The sequence below is a fragment of the Ovis canadensis genome, chromosome 5 (assembly GCF_042477335.2).
Source record: "Ovis canadensis isolate MfBH-ARS-UI-01 breed Bighorn chromosome 5, ARS-UI_OviCan_v2, whole genome shotgun sequence".
Taxonomy (NCBI): domain Eukaryota; kingdom Metazoa; phylum Chordata; class Mammalia; order Artiodactyla; family Bovidae; genus Ovis; species Ovis canadensis.
The window spans coordinates 19171704-19188464 of record NC_091249.1 but is presented as its reverse complement, the minus strand read 5'-3'; the positions used below and the strand labels follow the sequence as shown (position 1 = coordinate 19188464).

The following is a 16761-nucleotide window of genomic DNA, read 5'->3' as shown; positions in this document are numbered from 1 at the left end:
CTCAGGCCAGAGACCTGGAGGTGCGCGTGACAACTCTCTCCTTTGCTCATCTCCCACGTCCAATCCATCAGCAAATCCTGTTGGCTCTGATTCCAAAACGCATCCCCATTCTGAGATTCGGACCTCTTTTCTCCACCCCATCCGGGTCCAGGCCCCACCATCTCCATCTGGGATGCTGCCCAGCCTCCTAGGATTCCCGGGTAAACTCTCCTGCCCTTGTCTGTACATTAGGAAGAAGGGGCTTTTAAAAGAAGCAAAGCAGGTCTTCTCTGTCCTGTTACCCTCTCCCCATTCCTTCTCTCCTCTCTCCTCATCCTCTTCCTTCCTCTCCCTCACATTGCTCCAGCCCCAAGACTTGTACATTTGCTGTTCCCCTCTGTGGGGATGCAGTTCCCCCAAATTCTTCCCCCAGTTAGCACCTTCTTTTCCCATCAGGTCACAGGTCAAGTTTTCTCAGAGGGGGCCCCCCAACCTTTCCAGGCACTCTGTGTCCACTTCCTCTTTAAAAATTATCTTTGTAACACAGTTCTTCAAACATCGTCTTATTTTGAGGCATTTTCTTTACACTGTGGGCATCTGGAGAGCCTGCACCCAGGGAGGTCCACGGGAGAAGAGCTCAGTGAACATTTGCAGAAATGAAAGGATGGAGGTGGAGGTGAGAGGATATTACAAAAAAAAAAAAAAGAAGAAGAAGAAAGAAAAAGAAAGGATGGAGAATTCTCAGTCCCTTGGAGTAGCAAGAAAGCTCAGTCCCAGTGAATCATGCTGTCTTGGGTCCCAGCCAGGCCCTGGATTTGCTCTGTGACCCAACCTGGTAGCCGCCCCTCTCTGGTCCTTAACTTGTAGAAGGGTATCCACTATTGGCTCAGTTCCTCCCTGGAGCATGCCCTCTGCCCTCAGGGTGGCCTTAACCTCATACCTTTGACTTTCTAAGGAAAGTGATTTGACCTCTAGGTGCATCCTTCCCAGCCCTTGGTTCTCCAGGCGGCTTAACCCCTTCCTCATCAGTCCTGCCGCCTCTTTGTGCAGGAAGGGGAACCAGCTCTGGTGGAACTTCTGGCAAATATTGACCCAAGTCCTTGAAGGTGGCTGGGAATGTACTGAGGTGGCAGATGGAGGGAGGGGCCCCCGGGGGGAAGGGCTCCTCCTTAGTCTTTGCACTTAAGAATTACCCTGGGGGAGACCCTCCAGCCCAGCTCCCTGCCGAATTCCAGGGCACTGAGGGTCCCCTGGAGATGGGCAGTGGTAACAGCACCTTCAAAGTCCCGTAGGGAGTGAGGAGGGCATAGAGCTGCCTTTCCCATGCTGAGACCCACATGGTCAGGGCCCCTCAGTATGGGATTAGCTGCCTTGTGTTCCAGGCCAGTGTTCCCAGGGAGCAGGGACAGTGAGGGTCTAGCCTGGATGTGTGCTTAGTACAGCAGAACCCAAGTTCCAGACCTGTATGCAGGAGAAGGTGGGGCTTTATCATTTCCACCCTGGAGGTTCAGCTGGAGGAGCTTGGATTCTGGGGTCCCAAGCTTTGTGCAGTATGTAATTTATCAACCGAGACCCCATGGGCATTGGAAGTGAGATCTCAGGAGTGCAGAGCTGCCTGTGTGCAAATCAGGACCAGTGTTCACCCCGCCTGGGAGGTCTGGCTTCCCTGCCCTCTACACCCTGGAGAACCTCCGATGTCTCGGGTCCAGGAGGCGCCAGCTATGTTAGGGGGTGACAGCTGTGCTCCTTCCCCTCCCCCCACCCACTGTCAGCAAGTTGCCGGCGCCACGGTGCCCTGCTAGCTCCCCAGGCTGTACCCGGCTTGGGGGTGGGGGTCAGCGGGGTCGTGGCGAGGGCGGCAAGGGACAAAGGGTGTTTGTCAGATGCCCGCCCTGACCTCGGCCGCCGCTTCTCGGACGCCTGGCCCGCCTCTGATTCACGCCCAGGCCGGCCGCAGCGACTCCCCGCTAGCCGCCCCGGCCGGGCCGCCCCGGGGGGTAGGAAGTGGGGGGGGGCGAGGGGCGGCGCCGAGTCAACTTTCCCTCTTAAGCCCCGAAGGAATGTCGGCGGATTTCCTGAAACCCGACCCCGGCCGCCCGCCGGCCCGCCCGCCCCTCACCTGGACCAGCTCCCCCGGGAAAGGCAGGAGGGGCGCGGGGGCTCACCTGGGGGCCGGGGTCAAGTCCTCCTTCCGCTCCCGCCCCAGGCGGCCTTTTGCAGCGGAAAAGGGGGTGAGTAGGAGGCAATTAAATCTTCTTACTCCTCTGCGGTGACCTAGGCCAGCGTCCCAGCTCCTCCAGCCTCAGTTTCCCCTTCTACTTTACCCACGCCGCGGGTGTCCTTCCTTTCCCTTGAGCGGTAAGAGACGCCTCTAAAGCCGGGTAACCCTGACGCCCCACCTCCCAGTCTTGGCGGGGGTCTGCCCACGTCTCTTTGCTTCCTTCGCTTGTCACCTGGGCCGACCCCCTTTGACCATCTGATCCTCAGCTTCCTCATTTGCAAATTGGATAACGCTACCAGTTCTTTATAGGGTTGTTGCAAGAAAATACTGCGGAAGTGTTTTGTTTGGAATGAATGAATAACAGTAATTGTGAAAGGCTTCGGCGCGCGGGGCTCTGGAATTGACATGTGTGGGCTTGAATCCTGGCTCTGCGGAGGGGTCCTGGGGACTAAGTTTCCCACCTGTGAAACGGGGGACAGTATTGGTCAGAACCGTTGGCTGTTCCCCAAGGCGCAGGCCTGGCGCGCGGTGGGCTAAACGCGGGGTTCCCTGGCTCTCGCACAAACCGCAGGCTGGAGGCCCTCGCCGCAGGGTCGCGGCGGCCTAGGCCGGGAGGGGCGGGGCGGGGGAGGGGCCGCCCGGGGATCCAGATGTTCAGGGTCCGCCAGGCACAGCCGCGCCTGATTAAGCCACGTGGGGGCTGGCTGAGGCCGAGGAGATGAAAGCGCGGCGGCCGGCCGGGGGAGGGAGGTGCACTAGACACCCCACCCCGGCCCCTCCTCCTCGGCCGGAATCTGCGGCGCCCTCTGACCCGCCGACCCCGGGTGGCTGCCGCCGCGTCTGCTGGGGCGGAGAGTGCACAGAGGATGCGCGGGCGGCAGGCACCTGCGCGCCGGGCACACCAGCGAGTGCGAGGGTGCCACTTTTGCAGGGTCTCGAACTTAGAGGGGCGTCCTCACTCCCATGCCTGCCGAAGAGGAAGTTAAGGGGACCTCCGAGGTCAAGATTCATGGGGCTACCTTTTGTCACCTTGAAGTGCGGCAGTTATGAAAGCCAGAAGTACTCCTGTTTGTCCCATGTTTTCCCACAAGAATTAGAAATTTTAGCAGCACCCCATCACCCCGTCTGTGCCCCCTCCTACTCAGCCCCAGGTCGAAGGGCTCCCAGTCTGGGAGAGCGGGGGCCAGACCCCCCAGGTCTGCGGATCAGGGCTGGGCCAGAGAGAGGCGACGCTCGGGGAACCCTGGAGGGGCTTGGAGAGCTTCCTCCGGAAGCCAAAATGCGCATAATTACCGGCTCTCTGATTTGGGTATCAAAAGAGATGAAGCTTCAGAAAGCCTCCTCTAACCCAGTTCTGCGACCCTCATGACCTCCATCCCCACACTCTGGCTGGGTTCCAGCCAGCCCCACCGCCCTCCTATTTCCTTTTCCAACAAGCTCGTCCGAACCTCGCTGTTCCCTCGGCGGCCTCCTTGAGTCGCCAGCTCGAAATACGCCTACTCTGGGAGGCCTTCCCTCATCCCCAGGCGAATAGATCTCTCCTCCACTCTATCAGCCTATTTGTTTCCTTTCGGCCCCCAGCGATGACTGAGATCCCCTCGCCTGCGGATACTGGTGGGGTGTCTTGGGATCCCGACGTGGGGCAGGCGGCAGGGGCCACGGTCCACCTGCCTCGCCCTGCCGGTGTCCCGGCGGTGCCGCAGCGCCGCGCCCCCGCCCGCTCTCCGCATCCCCCACCCCCCCTTCCCAGGCTGCCTCGCTCGGGTGACGTCAGCCACCCGGTCCCCGCCGCCGCCGCATCCTCCGCGCCCGCCCGGAGCCGGCGCCCCCCGCGCTCCCTGCGCCCGGCCTGGCCATGGACCCGGTCGCGCTGATGCCGCTCCTGCTGCTGCTGCTGCTGCAGCCTCCGCCCGCCACCCCCGCGCCGCCGGCCCGCGACCCCTTCGCCCTGCAGCTTGGGGACACGCAGAACTGCCAGCTGCGGTGCCGAGACCGCTACCCTAAGCCTCAGCCTGCTCAGGTGAAGCGCGCGCGGCGCCCGCAGAAGGACCCGAGAGCCCTCCGGTGGGGGCAGGGCTGAGGACGCAGCTCCTTCCGCCAGGAGCGGGAGGCCGGGGTTCCTCGGAGGGGGAAGGGGTCACGGAAGGGGGCTCTTCAGTGATGATGGAGTTCCTTCGACGGGGGCGAGCGCAGAGATCGGGGGTCCCTCCGATGAAGGGGGGGATGTTTCTCCCGCAGAGGAGGGGCCGTGGGGTCCCTTTGACACGGGGGGCGGGGCGGTGGTCAGTGATGCCAGCCCTTCCGATGAATTCGGGGTTCCGGGAGTCCCTCCAAGCCGGAGGCGGGAGGGGACTGAGGCTGTGTTGCTACCCAGCGGGTTCTGGCTCCCCTCTGCTGGGCCAGGGCCTTGGGGGCGCCCAACCCCCGCCTCCCTCAGGCCCGACAGTCCCCCTTTCCCCCTCTACTCAAGCATCTTCCACACCCTTTCCCCTACCCCCCTTAGAGCTACCAGTTCCCACCCCGATCCTGACCACCCCTCCCCCAGTCAGATCCCAATTTTCCCAGGCCTGAAGGATGACAAAACGTCCTCTGAGTCCCCCTTCCTTCTTCAGGCCCAAGAGCCCCTCCTCTCTGGAGGGTTTTTCTTTTTTTGTGGGGGGAGGATCATTGCCCTTCATCTTCTCCAGGTTTTCAACCATTACCCAAACCCAGCAGCATCCATTGTTTACTCTCCTCAAGCTGCCCCCCGCCCCCACCCCGCACCACCCCTCTCTCCTCCCTGGAGCTGACAGCCCCCACTAATATTCTTAGCCTCCTCATCAACCTCGCCCCAACCCCCCTAAAAGATTTTGGGGGATCAAGTCTTCTACCTCCCCGAGGGCTTCCTGCGCCACTGGCCGCCTCCTGCCCCTCCCCCTGCCTGAGCCCGCAGCTTCGCTTCCAGGAGGAGCTGGGGGAGGACCCCATTCAATCCCGGAGAGCGAAGGCATATGACAGGGCCGTCCTGACCAGCGCTTGCGAGCGCGGATGCCGCCTCTTCTCCATCTGCCGGTTCGTGGCCAGGAGCTCCAAGCCCAATGCCACTCAGGCTGAGTGTGAAGCAGGTGAGTGCTGGCTGGATGGGCCAGGGTGGGGAGAGGTGGTCTGGGACGGACTGTCCCCCAGTTACCCCCTCCTGCCCCTGCAGCCTGTGTGGAGGCCTATGTGAAGGAGACGGAGCAGCAGGCTTGCAGCGAGGGCTGCTGGAGTCAGAACCCAGAGCCGGAGCCGGAGCCCGAGCTGGAGCAGAAGGTGGGCGCCCTCCCACCTGCGGCCCCAGGCCCATCCCGCCTCTCATCTACCCCCCTCCCCAAATCTGCACTCATACCCACTCTCTCCCAGGCTCTCCATGCCATTCCAGGCCTCCTGGGTGTCCTGGATTAAGCCATATGACATCTCAAGACTCAACTGTCATCTCTGTGACATGGGAAGTCCTCCCCCGCCCCCCGCCGCCTCTCCCACCCAAACCGCCACATTTCACATTATTTAGCAAGCTTTTGTCCTGGTCCAGGCCTAACCTCAGCCTGTCCCAAATTTCTTGTGCCACCCAAGGCACCTGAGACAGTGTCATCCCCGTTTCATGCCCACGGAGCAACTGCCCAAGGTCACCCAGGGCGGTGCAGAGGTGGGATTTAAAGCCAGTGCCACCAGGGCTTATGACCACTCCTCACCTCCCTCATCTTCGGAGCTGACTTCTGAGCACCTGTATGTTAGCTCCTGGTCTAAGCCCTGTCCTTGTGATGAACAGACGGTCAGAACAGAAGTGTAGGGAGGAGGAGCCTCCCAAACACACATAGCTCCTCCTTCCCCACCCCAGGAAGAGACTAACTGTACACTTATCATACCCCGTGAGTCTAGACAGTGCTGCACCAGGGGAAACTGAGGCACGGGACATCCTTCATCCCAGTCAGAAACCCACTCTCATCGCTCATTTTCCAGCACCCTTCCCAGGCTTTCCCTGTTCATGAAAGCCCTGTGCACCATCATTTCTTCCCATTCCATGTTCTCTCCTGATGCTGTTAAAACAAGAACAGTGATGATGGTAACATTTTCAATCATAGCAGCTGCTATATATTAGGCACTTGTGCTTTTTTTGTCTGTGTGACCCCACGGACTATAGAGTCCATGGAATTATCCAGGCCAGAATACTGGAGTGGGTAGCCTTTCCCTTCTCCAGGGGATCTTCCCAACTCAGGGATCAAGCCCAGGTCTCCTGTATTGCAGGCAGATTCTTTACAAGCTGAGCCACAAGGGAAGCCCAGGAATACTGGAGTGGATAGCCTATCCCTTCTCCAGCAGATCTTCCCGACTCAGGAATTGAACCAGGGTCTCCTGCATTGCAGACGGATTCGTTACCAACTGAGCTATCAGGGAAGCCCTTGTGCTATTGTTTAATTGAAATCTCATAGGAGATCCCTGAGGGAAGAGTATCATTTCCCACTGTAGGACTCAGAGAGGGCAATCCACTTTCCCAAGGGCACACAGTCAGTCAGCCAATGGAGTGCTGAGGTCTCTGTTCATAGTATGTAGCCCTGTTGCCCCAAACCACTTAGTGAATTTTGATCACAGTGAATTTTCCCAGCTCCCCTCCCACTTAACACCCTACATTGGTGACATTTCTGTGCCTTGGGCCTCCCCTTGGCAGAGAAAGGTCCTGGAAGCTCCGAGTGGGGCCCTCTCGCTCCTGGACTTGTTTTCCACCCTCTGCAATGACCTTGTCAACTCGGCCCAGGGCTTCGTCTCCTCCACCTGGACATACTACCTGCAGACTGACAATGGGAAGGTGGTGGTGTTCCAGGTGAGGGCTCTGGCAGGGGCCACACCAGAGAAGTGGCTGGGTGGTCAGGGTAAGGAGGTGGGATGAATTGGTTCTTGGCTCATGGGATGTACAGTCTACAGATCAGTAAGCTTCGAGCACAGCTGGATCCAGGGGTTCAGTGTCTCACTCCACCCCTGGGTTCTGCTGTCCTCTTCAGCAGCTTCATTCTCAGACAAACATGTCCCTCCTCACAGCAAGGTGGATGCCTAAGGCTCTAGATTACATACAACCTCTCAGGTTTTAACTAAGTTGATTGGCCCTGGTTGAGTCATGTGATGACCTCTCAGCCAGTCCCTGTGATTTTATTGGCTAGTCCTGAATCACATCCCTATCTTAGGTGTTGGAGGATGGGGTCAAGACAAATCAGGGTCCCACAATAGCAGGGAACAGTATCCCTGATATCACAGCCTGCAGCTGTGTCCTCTCTGTCCCCAGTGGAACGAGGTACCAGCTGGGCATGGGATAACGTAACCTACATGGGGCGCAGAGAGGTGCCTGCTAGGGTCAAGGTGGTGCCTTTCTAAAGGGCTTCTCTGTGCTGTCTTGTTCCTGGCCCAGACTCAGCCTGTGGTAGAGAGCCTGGGGCATGAGGGAGCCCGTCTGCAGCGAGTGGAGGTGACCTGGCGGGGATCCCACCCTGAGGCTTTGGAGGTGCATGTTGGTAAGGTTCAAACCTAGACCAGTGTTCCTTCCAACGGTGGCTCCACCGTCACAAGGGGTTCTCCTGGCAAATGAACCCTTGAGGATTGGTATTTCCATCTCTCAGTTCCTGGGGTTCCTTGATCCATCTCCCAGGGCTCCATGGTCTTCCTCCCAGGGTTCCGTGGTCCATCTCCCAGGGTTCCGTGGTCCATCTCCCAGGGTTCCATGGCCCATCTCCCAGGGTTCCTTGGCCCATCTCCCAGGGTTCCGTGGTCCATCTCCCAGGGTTCCGTGGCCCATCTCCCAGGGTTCCATGGCCCATCTCCCAGGGTTCCTTGGCCCATCTCCCAGGGTTCCGTGGCCCATCTCCCAGGGTTCCGTGGTCCATCTTTCAGGGTTCTGATTTATTCCAAGACCCCATGCCCCACTGCCTCAAGTCCTGGCCCCCTGTTCACTCTCCATGGCTGCTGTCACCTCTTGGCTAAGACCTTGAGGCTACTGAAAGTAACTTGTTCTCTCAGACCCTGTAGGCCCCTTGGACAAGGTAAGGAAGGCCAAGATTCGAGTCAAGACCAGCAGCAAGGCAAAGGTGGAGTCTGATGAGCTGCAGGACAATGACTTCCTCAGCTGCATGTCCCGGTGGGTGGCAGAACCCTGGGGATGGTGGCGGGGTGGGGCCTGAGGGAGGAGGCTGTCTGGTCCCACCAGGGCCCCTGAATGTGCCTGCTGGGCGGGGCAGGCGCTCGGGGCTTCCTCGCTGGATCCTGGCCTGCTGCCTCTTCCTCTCCGTGCTGGTGATGCTGTGGCTGAGCTGCTCCACCCTGGTGACTGCGCCCGGCCAGCACCTTAAGTTCCAGGTGGGCAGGGCCCATGGGCAAAGATGGGAAGAAAACTGTTCCCTCACTGGACGGGGCCACCCCCTTTCCCGTGGAGACAGGGACCCCTGACTTGCTATGTGACATTAGGCAAGTTTCTTCACTCTCATGAAATCAGAGGAACAACTCCCACCCTTAGTAGGGGCAGCCCGAGATCTGGGGTGGGAAGGAGCCTTGCCAGGGTGGGGACTCCTGGCCCTCTCTCATTCTTCTTTCCCCTACAGCCCCTGACTCTGGAGCAGCACAAGGGTTATATGGTGGAGCCAGAGTGGTCCCTGTACCCTCCCCCGTCGCACGCCTATGCAGACAGCCCCCCGCCCTACAAGCTGAAACTGGACCTGACCAAGCTGTAGGCCTCCACTGCCAAGTTCAGGGGCCCTGGGGGTCTCACTTGCCCTGTGCTTAGGCATCCAGGTCAAGGTGGGACCATCCTTGGGCTCCTCCCTCCCCCAAGTTCTTCTCTCTCCAGCCCTGCCGCTCGCCCCCTGGATCCTGGGGGTGCTGTGCCCCTGCTGGGGGGCGGGATCTGGCCTTGGTTCCTCCCTGTCCCCCTTCCCCAGAGCGTGTTATTTTGTCTTCTATTCCGTAGCTTCTTGAGTATTTGAACCCCAGTTCTGTGCTGCCTTCCTCCTTCCTCCTCTCTCCCCTCTCTGGGGGGCTGAGGCCACAGGGGAGCCACTCTGTTCTAAGGCTCCCCCTTTTCTCCCCACCCCACCTCTGGAGACATAGCCCCGTGAGAGGAGGTGCCCCCAAGAGAGGAGGCGGTGGGTAGCTCCATGCTGGGAGGGCGAGTGAGGCGGGTGTTGCAACATGGGGGTCAGAAGGAATAAACCATGTATATAAAAACCATCTTGGACTGAGCTTACTGCTATTGGTCTTTCTGTCTGCCTCCTGGGGGGAGACTTGAGTGTGGCCGTGACCCCTGCCCACCAGGCCCTTCCTGAGATGCGGGACTCCAGGAACTCCTCATGGCCTGAGTGGTGCGAACCAGCTGCTGCCTGAAAGCAACCAGCACACAGCATACTCCAAGCTAGGGGGTGACTCTGGCAAAGTGGCCCCTGCCACCTGCCTGGCTCGGGTGGGTCAGTGCCCCTTCCTGGGCCTCCGTATTGCTCCTGTGAAATGGACAGGGCACATCTCGAGAGGACATTTGTTAATTTTGTCACCAGCTGGCTTCCATCCCCCTTTCTTTTGGGGATGGAGTTCTGTCCCCATTGGAGGTAGTCTCAGGGCCCTGTCCACAGGTTCCCCCCACTTCCCTACCCAGGGGGTCCAGCTTTGGTGAGTTGGCATTCTTTCCCTGTACTCTGCATTCAAGAGGAGTCTTTCTTGCCTGGGAAATCCCATGGACAGAGGAACCTGGCGGGCTATAGTCCATGGGGTCACAAAGAGTTGGATATAACTTAGTGACTAAACACAAGGGCAACAGTGAAGACCCAGCATAGCCATAAATAAATAATCAAAACAAGAGGAGTCTTGTAGGGCAGGAGTAGCCCACCATGATGAGGCGGTAGCCGTGACCCTCCATCCTTCCACCTTCCTGTCGATTCTGCAGACTCCCCAAAAGCCTCTCATTTGGTTTAGTAGGCTAGAGTTGTTTCTGTTGCTGGCAACCAGAGAGTCTTGTTTGGTGGAGGCCGCATCTCCTGGAAAGAGATTGGGATGATGGACATGGTGGTCAGCGGGGCAGGCATTTCCAAGGGCTAATGGAGGCCTGTGGGTGGTGGGTAGGTGGTTGGGGGGAGGTGAATTAGGCTGAGTGAGGCTAGCGCCCTTCCACTTTTCATCCTGCCCTGTGTCCTGAGAAGCTGATTCACTTGGACCCTCAGCCTTCTGCTAGAGTCAGCCAGAGGAGGCCACCAGCAGGAGGCAGAAGGAAAGAGAGGCGAGAAGTCCCCGGGGTGGTGGGGGGGAGTGTTCTCGCCCCATTTCTCTCTCTGTATCCCCCAAGCCAAGACCACAGCTCCACCATGTGGACCGTCAGCCTGGGCATGTTAAAAGCTCCTGGCTGTTGCCCCTCCTGTGTGCTGCACCACCCCACGTCAGTTACCCGCCCCTGCTGCACTTTACAAATATCCCCTTTATTTCCACTCTCCTGCATTGTCCATTCTGACTGACTCCTGCTTGTTGCCTGGACCCTGCCTGATATCATGAACATCGGGATTCAATCAAAAGGCAATCTAGGCCCTTGAGTAACATTCTGACCCCAGCATGGGATTTCAGGGAAGGCCCTAGGCATGTCACCAGGAAATATGACCTGGGCAGAAATGAGAAGTGATGGCAACCCAGTGCTGCCCTGTAGAACATTCTGTGATGAGGGAAGTGTTCTGTCTGTACCATCTCCAGCCGCACGATGTTGCGGAGCTCTCGCAATATGGCTAATGCGCCTCGATTGTGTTCCTCATTTTCTTTAGTTTGAGTTGATGCACATTTAAGGTTTTTCCTCTATTTTTTTTTTCCTTTGTGGCAGTGAAAAATATGCACCATATAAAATATGCCATTTTAGCCAGTTTTGTTTTTTTTTTGGCGAGGCAGCATGTGGGATCTTAGTTCCCCAACCAGGGATGGAACCCGCACTCCTTGCAGTGGAAGTGTGGAGTCTTAACCACTGGCCTGCCCGGGAAGTCCCTTAGCCAGTGTTTTGTGTTTTTGGCTGCGCTGGGTCTTTGCTGCTGCTCATGGGCAAGCTGGGGGCTACTGTGTGGTTGTGGTACCAGGGCTTCTCTGCGGCGGCTTCTCTTGTCGCAGAGCGCGGGCTCTCAACACGTGAGCTTCAGTAGTTACAGCACGTGGGCTCAGCAGTTGCAGCTCACAGGCTCCAGAGTGCAGGCTCATTAGTTGTGGCCCACAGGCTCGGTTGTTCCACGGCACGTGGGATCTTCCCCTACCAAGGATCAAACAAGTGTTCTTTGCATTACAAGGTGGATTCTCAAGCACTGGACCACCAGGAAAGCTCCCCCTTAAAAACTGTATAATTTTTAAGTGTACAATTCAGTGACAATAGATACATCCATGAGCTGTAACAAACCTAGACAGTGTATTAAAAAGCAGAGACATCAGTTTGCCAACAAAGGTATGTATAGTCAAAGCAACTTGGTTTTTGGTATAGTCAGAGCCAGTCATGTAGTGATGTGAGAGCTGGACCATAAAGAAGGCTGAGCACTGAAAAATTGTTGCTTTCGAGCTGTGGTGGTGGAGAAGACTCCTGACAGTCCCTTGGACAGCAAGGAGATCAAACCAGTCAATCCTAAAGGAAATCAGTCCTGAATATTCACTGGAAGGACTGATGCTGAAGCTTAAGTTCTTTATGCAAAGAGCTGGGCTCATTAGAAAAGACCCTGCTGCTGGGAAACACTAAGGGCAGGAAGAGAAGGGATCGACAGAGCATGAGATGGTTGGATGACATCACCAACTCAATGGACATGAGTTTGAGCAAGCTCTGGGAGATAGTGAAGGACAGGGGACCCTGCTGCTGCTGCTGAGTCACTTTAGTCATGTCCAACTCTGTGTGACCCCATAGACAGCAGCCCACCAGGCTCCCCCGTCCCTGGGATTCTCCAGGCAAGAACGCTGAAGTGGGGTGCCATTTCCCTCTCCAATGCATGAAAGTGAAAAGTGAAACTGAAGTCTCTCAGTCGTGTCCGACTCTTCGCGACCCCATGGACCGCAGCCTACCAGGCTCCTCTGTCCATGGGATTTTCCAGGCAAGAGTACTGGAGTGGGGTGCCACCGCCTTCTCCACAGGGGACCCTGGTATGCTGCAATTCATGGGGTTGCAAAGAGTCAGACATGACTGAGCTACTGAACAACGGCAACAGTGTTGTGGAGTTATCACCATCATCTGTTTAAATGGTTGTAGTACCTTAGCCCAGATTAAAGGGGAGCTTGGCGGCCCTTTCGCTTGGGGATCTGCCCTGCCCCTGTCCTCCCCATCTCAGTGAGTCTAGATGCTTGAGTGACACCTTGGTTCCTCTCTGTCCTCACCCCATGTTGCTGCTTCAGCAGTGCTTTCCCTCTTGGCCTCCAGCCCACATGCTTCTCTTTGCTTTCCTTGGCAATAGCCAAGGTCCAACCTCCCTCATCTCTTGCCCAACAAATGTGCCCATCTCTTCTCGGGGCTCCCAGCTTCCCTTCCGGCCACCCTCTAGCTCCAGGCAACAGCTGGGGAGCCATTGGTATAAAATGTCTAGGTGTCTAATCCTAGACATCACTTGCTTCTGGGATCTAGTGCTGCAATGAGGAGCCCAAAAACCCACATGATCCAACAAGTACCCCCATGACTTGGCCCAGTTAGCATCTCCAACCACTTCTATGAAGCTGTGTCCCTTGCTCGCTATGCTCCAGCCACACAGGCTCTGTCTAGATTGCTTGAACCTACCTTGTTCCTTCCAACCCCAGGGCCTTTGCACTTGCATTTCCCTCTGGCAGGAACACCCCTGAAGCCCTGCTCTAACCAAGTCCTCAACACAAAGGACTCCTCTGCAACCAATCACATCCTCGCCACCCAAGTTTGGGCCAGCATCCCCTGTTACACCAGTGCTCGAATCCTTGTTTGTCTTCCCTGTGCTGACCACATTTATAGTTGATTAATAATTATTTGTTTCAATGTCAGCCTCCTTTAACATAATTTTATGAGCTCCATGAAGTCAGCTTCCTAGGGTTTCACGTGTGAACTGGCATGGAGCAGGTAATCAGTAATTATTCTTGATTGGGTATCTTTCTGCTTCCCTCTCAGACCCCAGAAGCAGCATCATTCAGTCAAATTCATTCCCTATGTGGGCTCTGACCTTGTCCCTCTCTTACAAGCTCCTGTTGCCCTTGGATACCACCTAATTTCCTCTGCTTACCTTTCAAGGGCTTTTAAAATCCACCATGCTGGCAGCTACCACCTCCAATGTTCCTCCAACCTTTCATTCTGAAGACAGAAGGGGCATCAATGTTCTAGCCTGCAGACCTTTGCTATAGCTGCTCCTTCTGCTCAGAATTCAGAAGACCCTGGTTTGATTCCTGGGTCGGGAAGATCTGCTGGAGAAGGAATAGGCTACCCACTCCAGTATTCTTTTGCTTCCCTGTGGCTCAGCTGGTGGAGAATCTGCCTGCAATGCAGAAGACCTGAGTTCGATCCCTGGGTTGGGAAGATCCCCTGGAAAAAAGAATGGCTACCCACTCCAGTATTCTGGCCTGGATAATTCCACAGACTGTTTAGTCCATGAGGTCACAAAAAGTCGGACACAACTGAGCCAGTTTCACTATCACTTTCTGCTCAGGGCTTCCCTGGTGGCCCAGACAGTAAAGAATCTGCCTGCAAAGCAGATCTGGATTCGATCCCTGGGTTGGGAAGATCCTCTGAAGAAGAGAATGGCTACACACTCTAGTGTTCTTACCTAGAGAATTCCATGGGCAGAGGAGACTGGCAGGCTATAGTCCATGGGTCACAGAGTCAGACAAGATGAACATTTAAGACTTTCTGCTCGGATACTGTCATAGGCTTGGTAGGAATCAGCCTGGCACCTGGCTCTGGCATCTCTTCTTTCCTAACAGAACTGATTTGCTTTGGCCACACCTATGTGGTTTAGGGGAAGTTGAGCAGCATGACCCAGCCTCCTCAGGTATTGATGGGATATATTGGGAGAGAGACATGCCCTTGTTAACTGGGATTGTTGAGCTTGGGAGAATGAAGCATCTGTCTGAAGCAAGAGGCATGGAGAAAGTCAGTGTCTTCATGCCATTGACGGAAGTCCTGAAACAATAAAGCCATCCTTACTCCTTGGAAGGAACGTTATGACCAACCTAGATAGCATATTAAAAAGCAGAGACATTACTTTGCCAACAAAGGTCCGTCTAGTCAAGGCTATGGTTTTTCCAGTGGTCATGTATGGATGTGAGAGTTGGACTGTGAAGAAGGCTGAGCGCCAAAGATTTGATGCTTTTGAACTGTGGTGTTGGAGAAGACTCTTGAGAGTCCCTTGGACTGCAAGGAGATCCAACCAGTCCATTCTGAAGGAGATCAGTCCTGGGTGTTCATTGGAAGGACTGATGTTGAAGCTGAAACTCCAGTATTTTGGCCACCTCATGCGAAGAGTTGACTCATTGGAAAAGACCCTGATGCTGGGAGGGATTGGGGGCAAGAGGAGAAGGGGACGACCGAGGATGAGATGGCTGGATGGCATCACTGACTCGATGGACCTGAGTTTGGGTGAACTCCAGGAGTTGGTGATGGACAGGGAGGCCTGGCGTGCTGTGATTCATGGGGTCGCAAAGAGTTGGAAACGACTGAGCGACTGAACTGAACTTAACTGTCCTTGATTTTTGGCTTAATCCCATTTGTGTGGGGCTCCTTGGAACTGAAAATTGTGACTGATCCCTGTCTCTTTGTCCTCCCTCAAGACAGAGTTTTGCAAGGCAGAGTTTTGTTTGAATGCTACTATAAAGCATCTGCCTACAATGAGGGAGACCCGGGTTCAGTTCCTGGGTCAGGAAGATCTCCTGCAGGAGGAAATGGCAACCCACTCCAGTGTTCTTGCCTGGAAAACCCCATGGACGGAGGAACCTGGTGGGCTACTGGTAGTCTATGGGGCCGCAAAGAGTCGGACGCGACTGATCGACTTCACTCACTCACTCGTGTCTAGCGCATTGGGTTTTTTTCTTTTTTCTGCTGGGCTGCTTGGCCTGTGGAATTGACCTAAGATTGAACCCAGGACCCTGGCAGGGAGAGCACAGAGTCCTAACCACTGGACCACCAAGGAATTTCCTAATGCATTAATTCTTGAAACCCCTGTGACTATCCCAGGGTTGGACCCAGAGTAGATGCCTCATAGGTATGGAGTGAATAATGTCAGACGATGCTGGTAGAAACCGAGTCCTGCGGATGTGTGGAGGTGGGAGAGGAGTCCTTTCCAAGCAGGTGGTGAGTGATGGCTTCCTGGAAGAGATGGCAGCTGACTTGGGCTTTGAAGAATGGAATGCATAGAATCCAGGGACAACAGAGGGTGTCCCAGGTGCATAGGTGTGTGTGTGCATTTAGAGAAAAGTAATACCTATTCACATTACCTGTCTCTCTCAGGGTTTCACTGGGGAAGGGGCCCTGAGTGCCAAGTGAAGACTCTTCTGGAGTCTCAGGAGAGAGGTGGCCCTTCACCTCCAGCTGAGGCTCCTTCCCAGGGAGCTGATCTGAGGATAACTCCTGACTCCCTGCGGTTCTTTGAACCTCAGTTTCCTTGTCTGCCCTCCCCAGCTCCACAAGGCATCTGGGAAGCCGCCCTCTCTGCGCTTCCCTCTGCCTTCCTCTCACATCCCAATGCAGACCTGGTGGAGGGTGGGTGGGTGACTGGTGTCATGGCAACAAGCAGGAGCGCCCATGTGTCCGTAGTGAGCGTTGCCATGGCAACCGGCAGTCCTGGTTCCCTGGCGACAGGCCTGAGTTCTGGGCTTAGGGGTGGGAAGGGAGGGAGGGAGGTGTCCCTGGAGACACTTTGCAAGTGCTTGGAAGGAAGGAGGGGGATTCATGTCTTTCTTGCCTGTGAAGAGGGAGGTTCAGGCCAGAGCCCAGCTGAGGCTTGCTGGGGTCCCTGCTCCGAGCCAGGTTGTGAGCGCAACAGGGCAGCTGAAGCCTCCGGGGTCCTGTGTCACGAGGTGCTGCCCACCATCCCCTTCACACCCAGTTCCACCAAGCCCTCTGCGGCTTCTGGAACGCTCCCTTCTCAGTGTCCCCGCACAGTCTGTTCCTTCTGGCTGGAAGGCTCTGCTCTCTTCCCAGCTGAGTCTTCACACTGAGTGTCCCTCCTTGGCCTCCTGGCTCAGCCTAGCCCTGCTAAATCACTATACCCTAAGCCCCTATCATGTTGACAATTAAGTTATTGCCTCTTTGCTTGTGTGATGAGTGGTTTAACAAATGTTCCCTCTGCCAGATGCGACACTAGCAGTCTCGGTCACAGCTGTGTCCCACACACTGAGGAGGCTGACCTCAATACATCTTTGTCAACACGCTCCCCCCTAGCTCCACATCAGGACAGCCACTGTGGTCTCCTCTCCGTCTCGGGGGCTCTTTCGGGCACCCATTTGGTCCATACCCATGACTTCCACCAGAAATGTCCTGGAACATTCTGGGCCCTTCCACAATGTTCTGGAATGTCCCAGAACACCCCTCCTTGCTTCTCTCTCCCTGCTTTTATTAAAGCTGGAACATT

The 16761-nt window shown here is 56.1% G+C and overlaps 1 protein-coding gene across 2 annotated transcripts; it reads left to right on the top strand.

Moving 5' to 3' along the window:
• The first annotated feature begins 2108 nt into the window (after nt 1-2108).
• On the top strand, nt 2109-9424 carry TMEM59L (transmembrane protein 59 like). 2 transcript variants are annotated; one of them, XM_069590317.1, is made up of 9 exons: nt 2109-2210; nt 3951-4220; nt 5145-5304; nt 5388-5491; nt 6885-7037; nt 7617-7719; nt 8222-8339; nt 8440-8557; nt 8800-9424. In XM_069590317.1, the coding sequence occupies exons 2-9, from the start codon at nt 4056-4058 to the stop codon at nt 8926-8928; spliced, it is 1050 nt and encodes a 349-aa protein (XP_069446418.1). In that variant the 5' UTR covers nt 2109-2210; nt 3951-4055; the 3' UTR covers nt 8929-9424. The 2 variants fall into 2 exon arrangements, with proteins under 2 accessions (XP_069446418.1, XP_069446419.1); XM_069590318.1 differs by having other exon boundaries at nt 2120-2337.
• The last annotated feature ends 7337 nt before the right edge of the window (nt 9425-16761 follow it).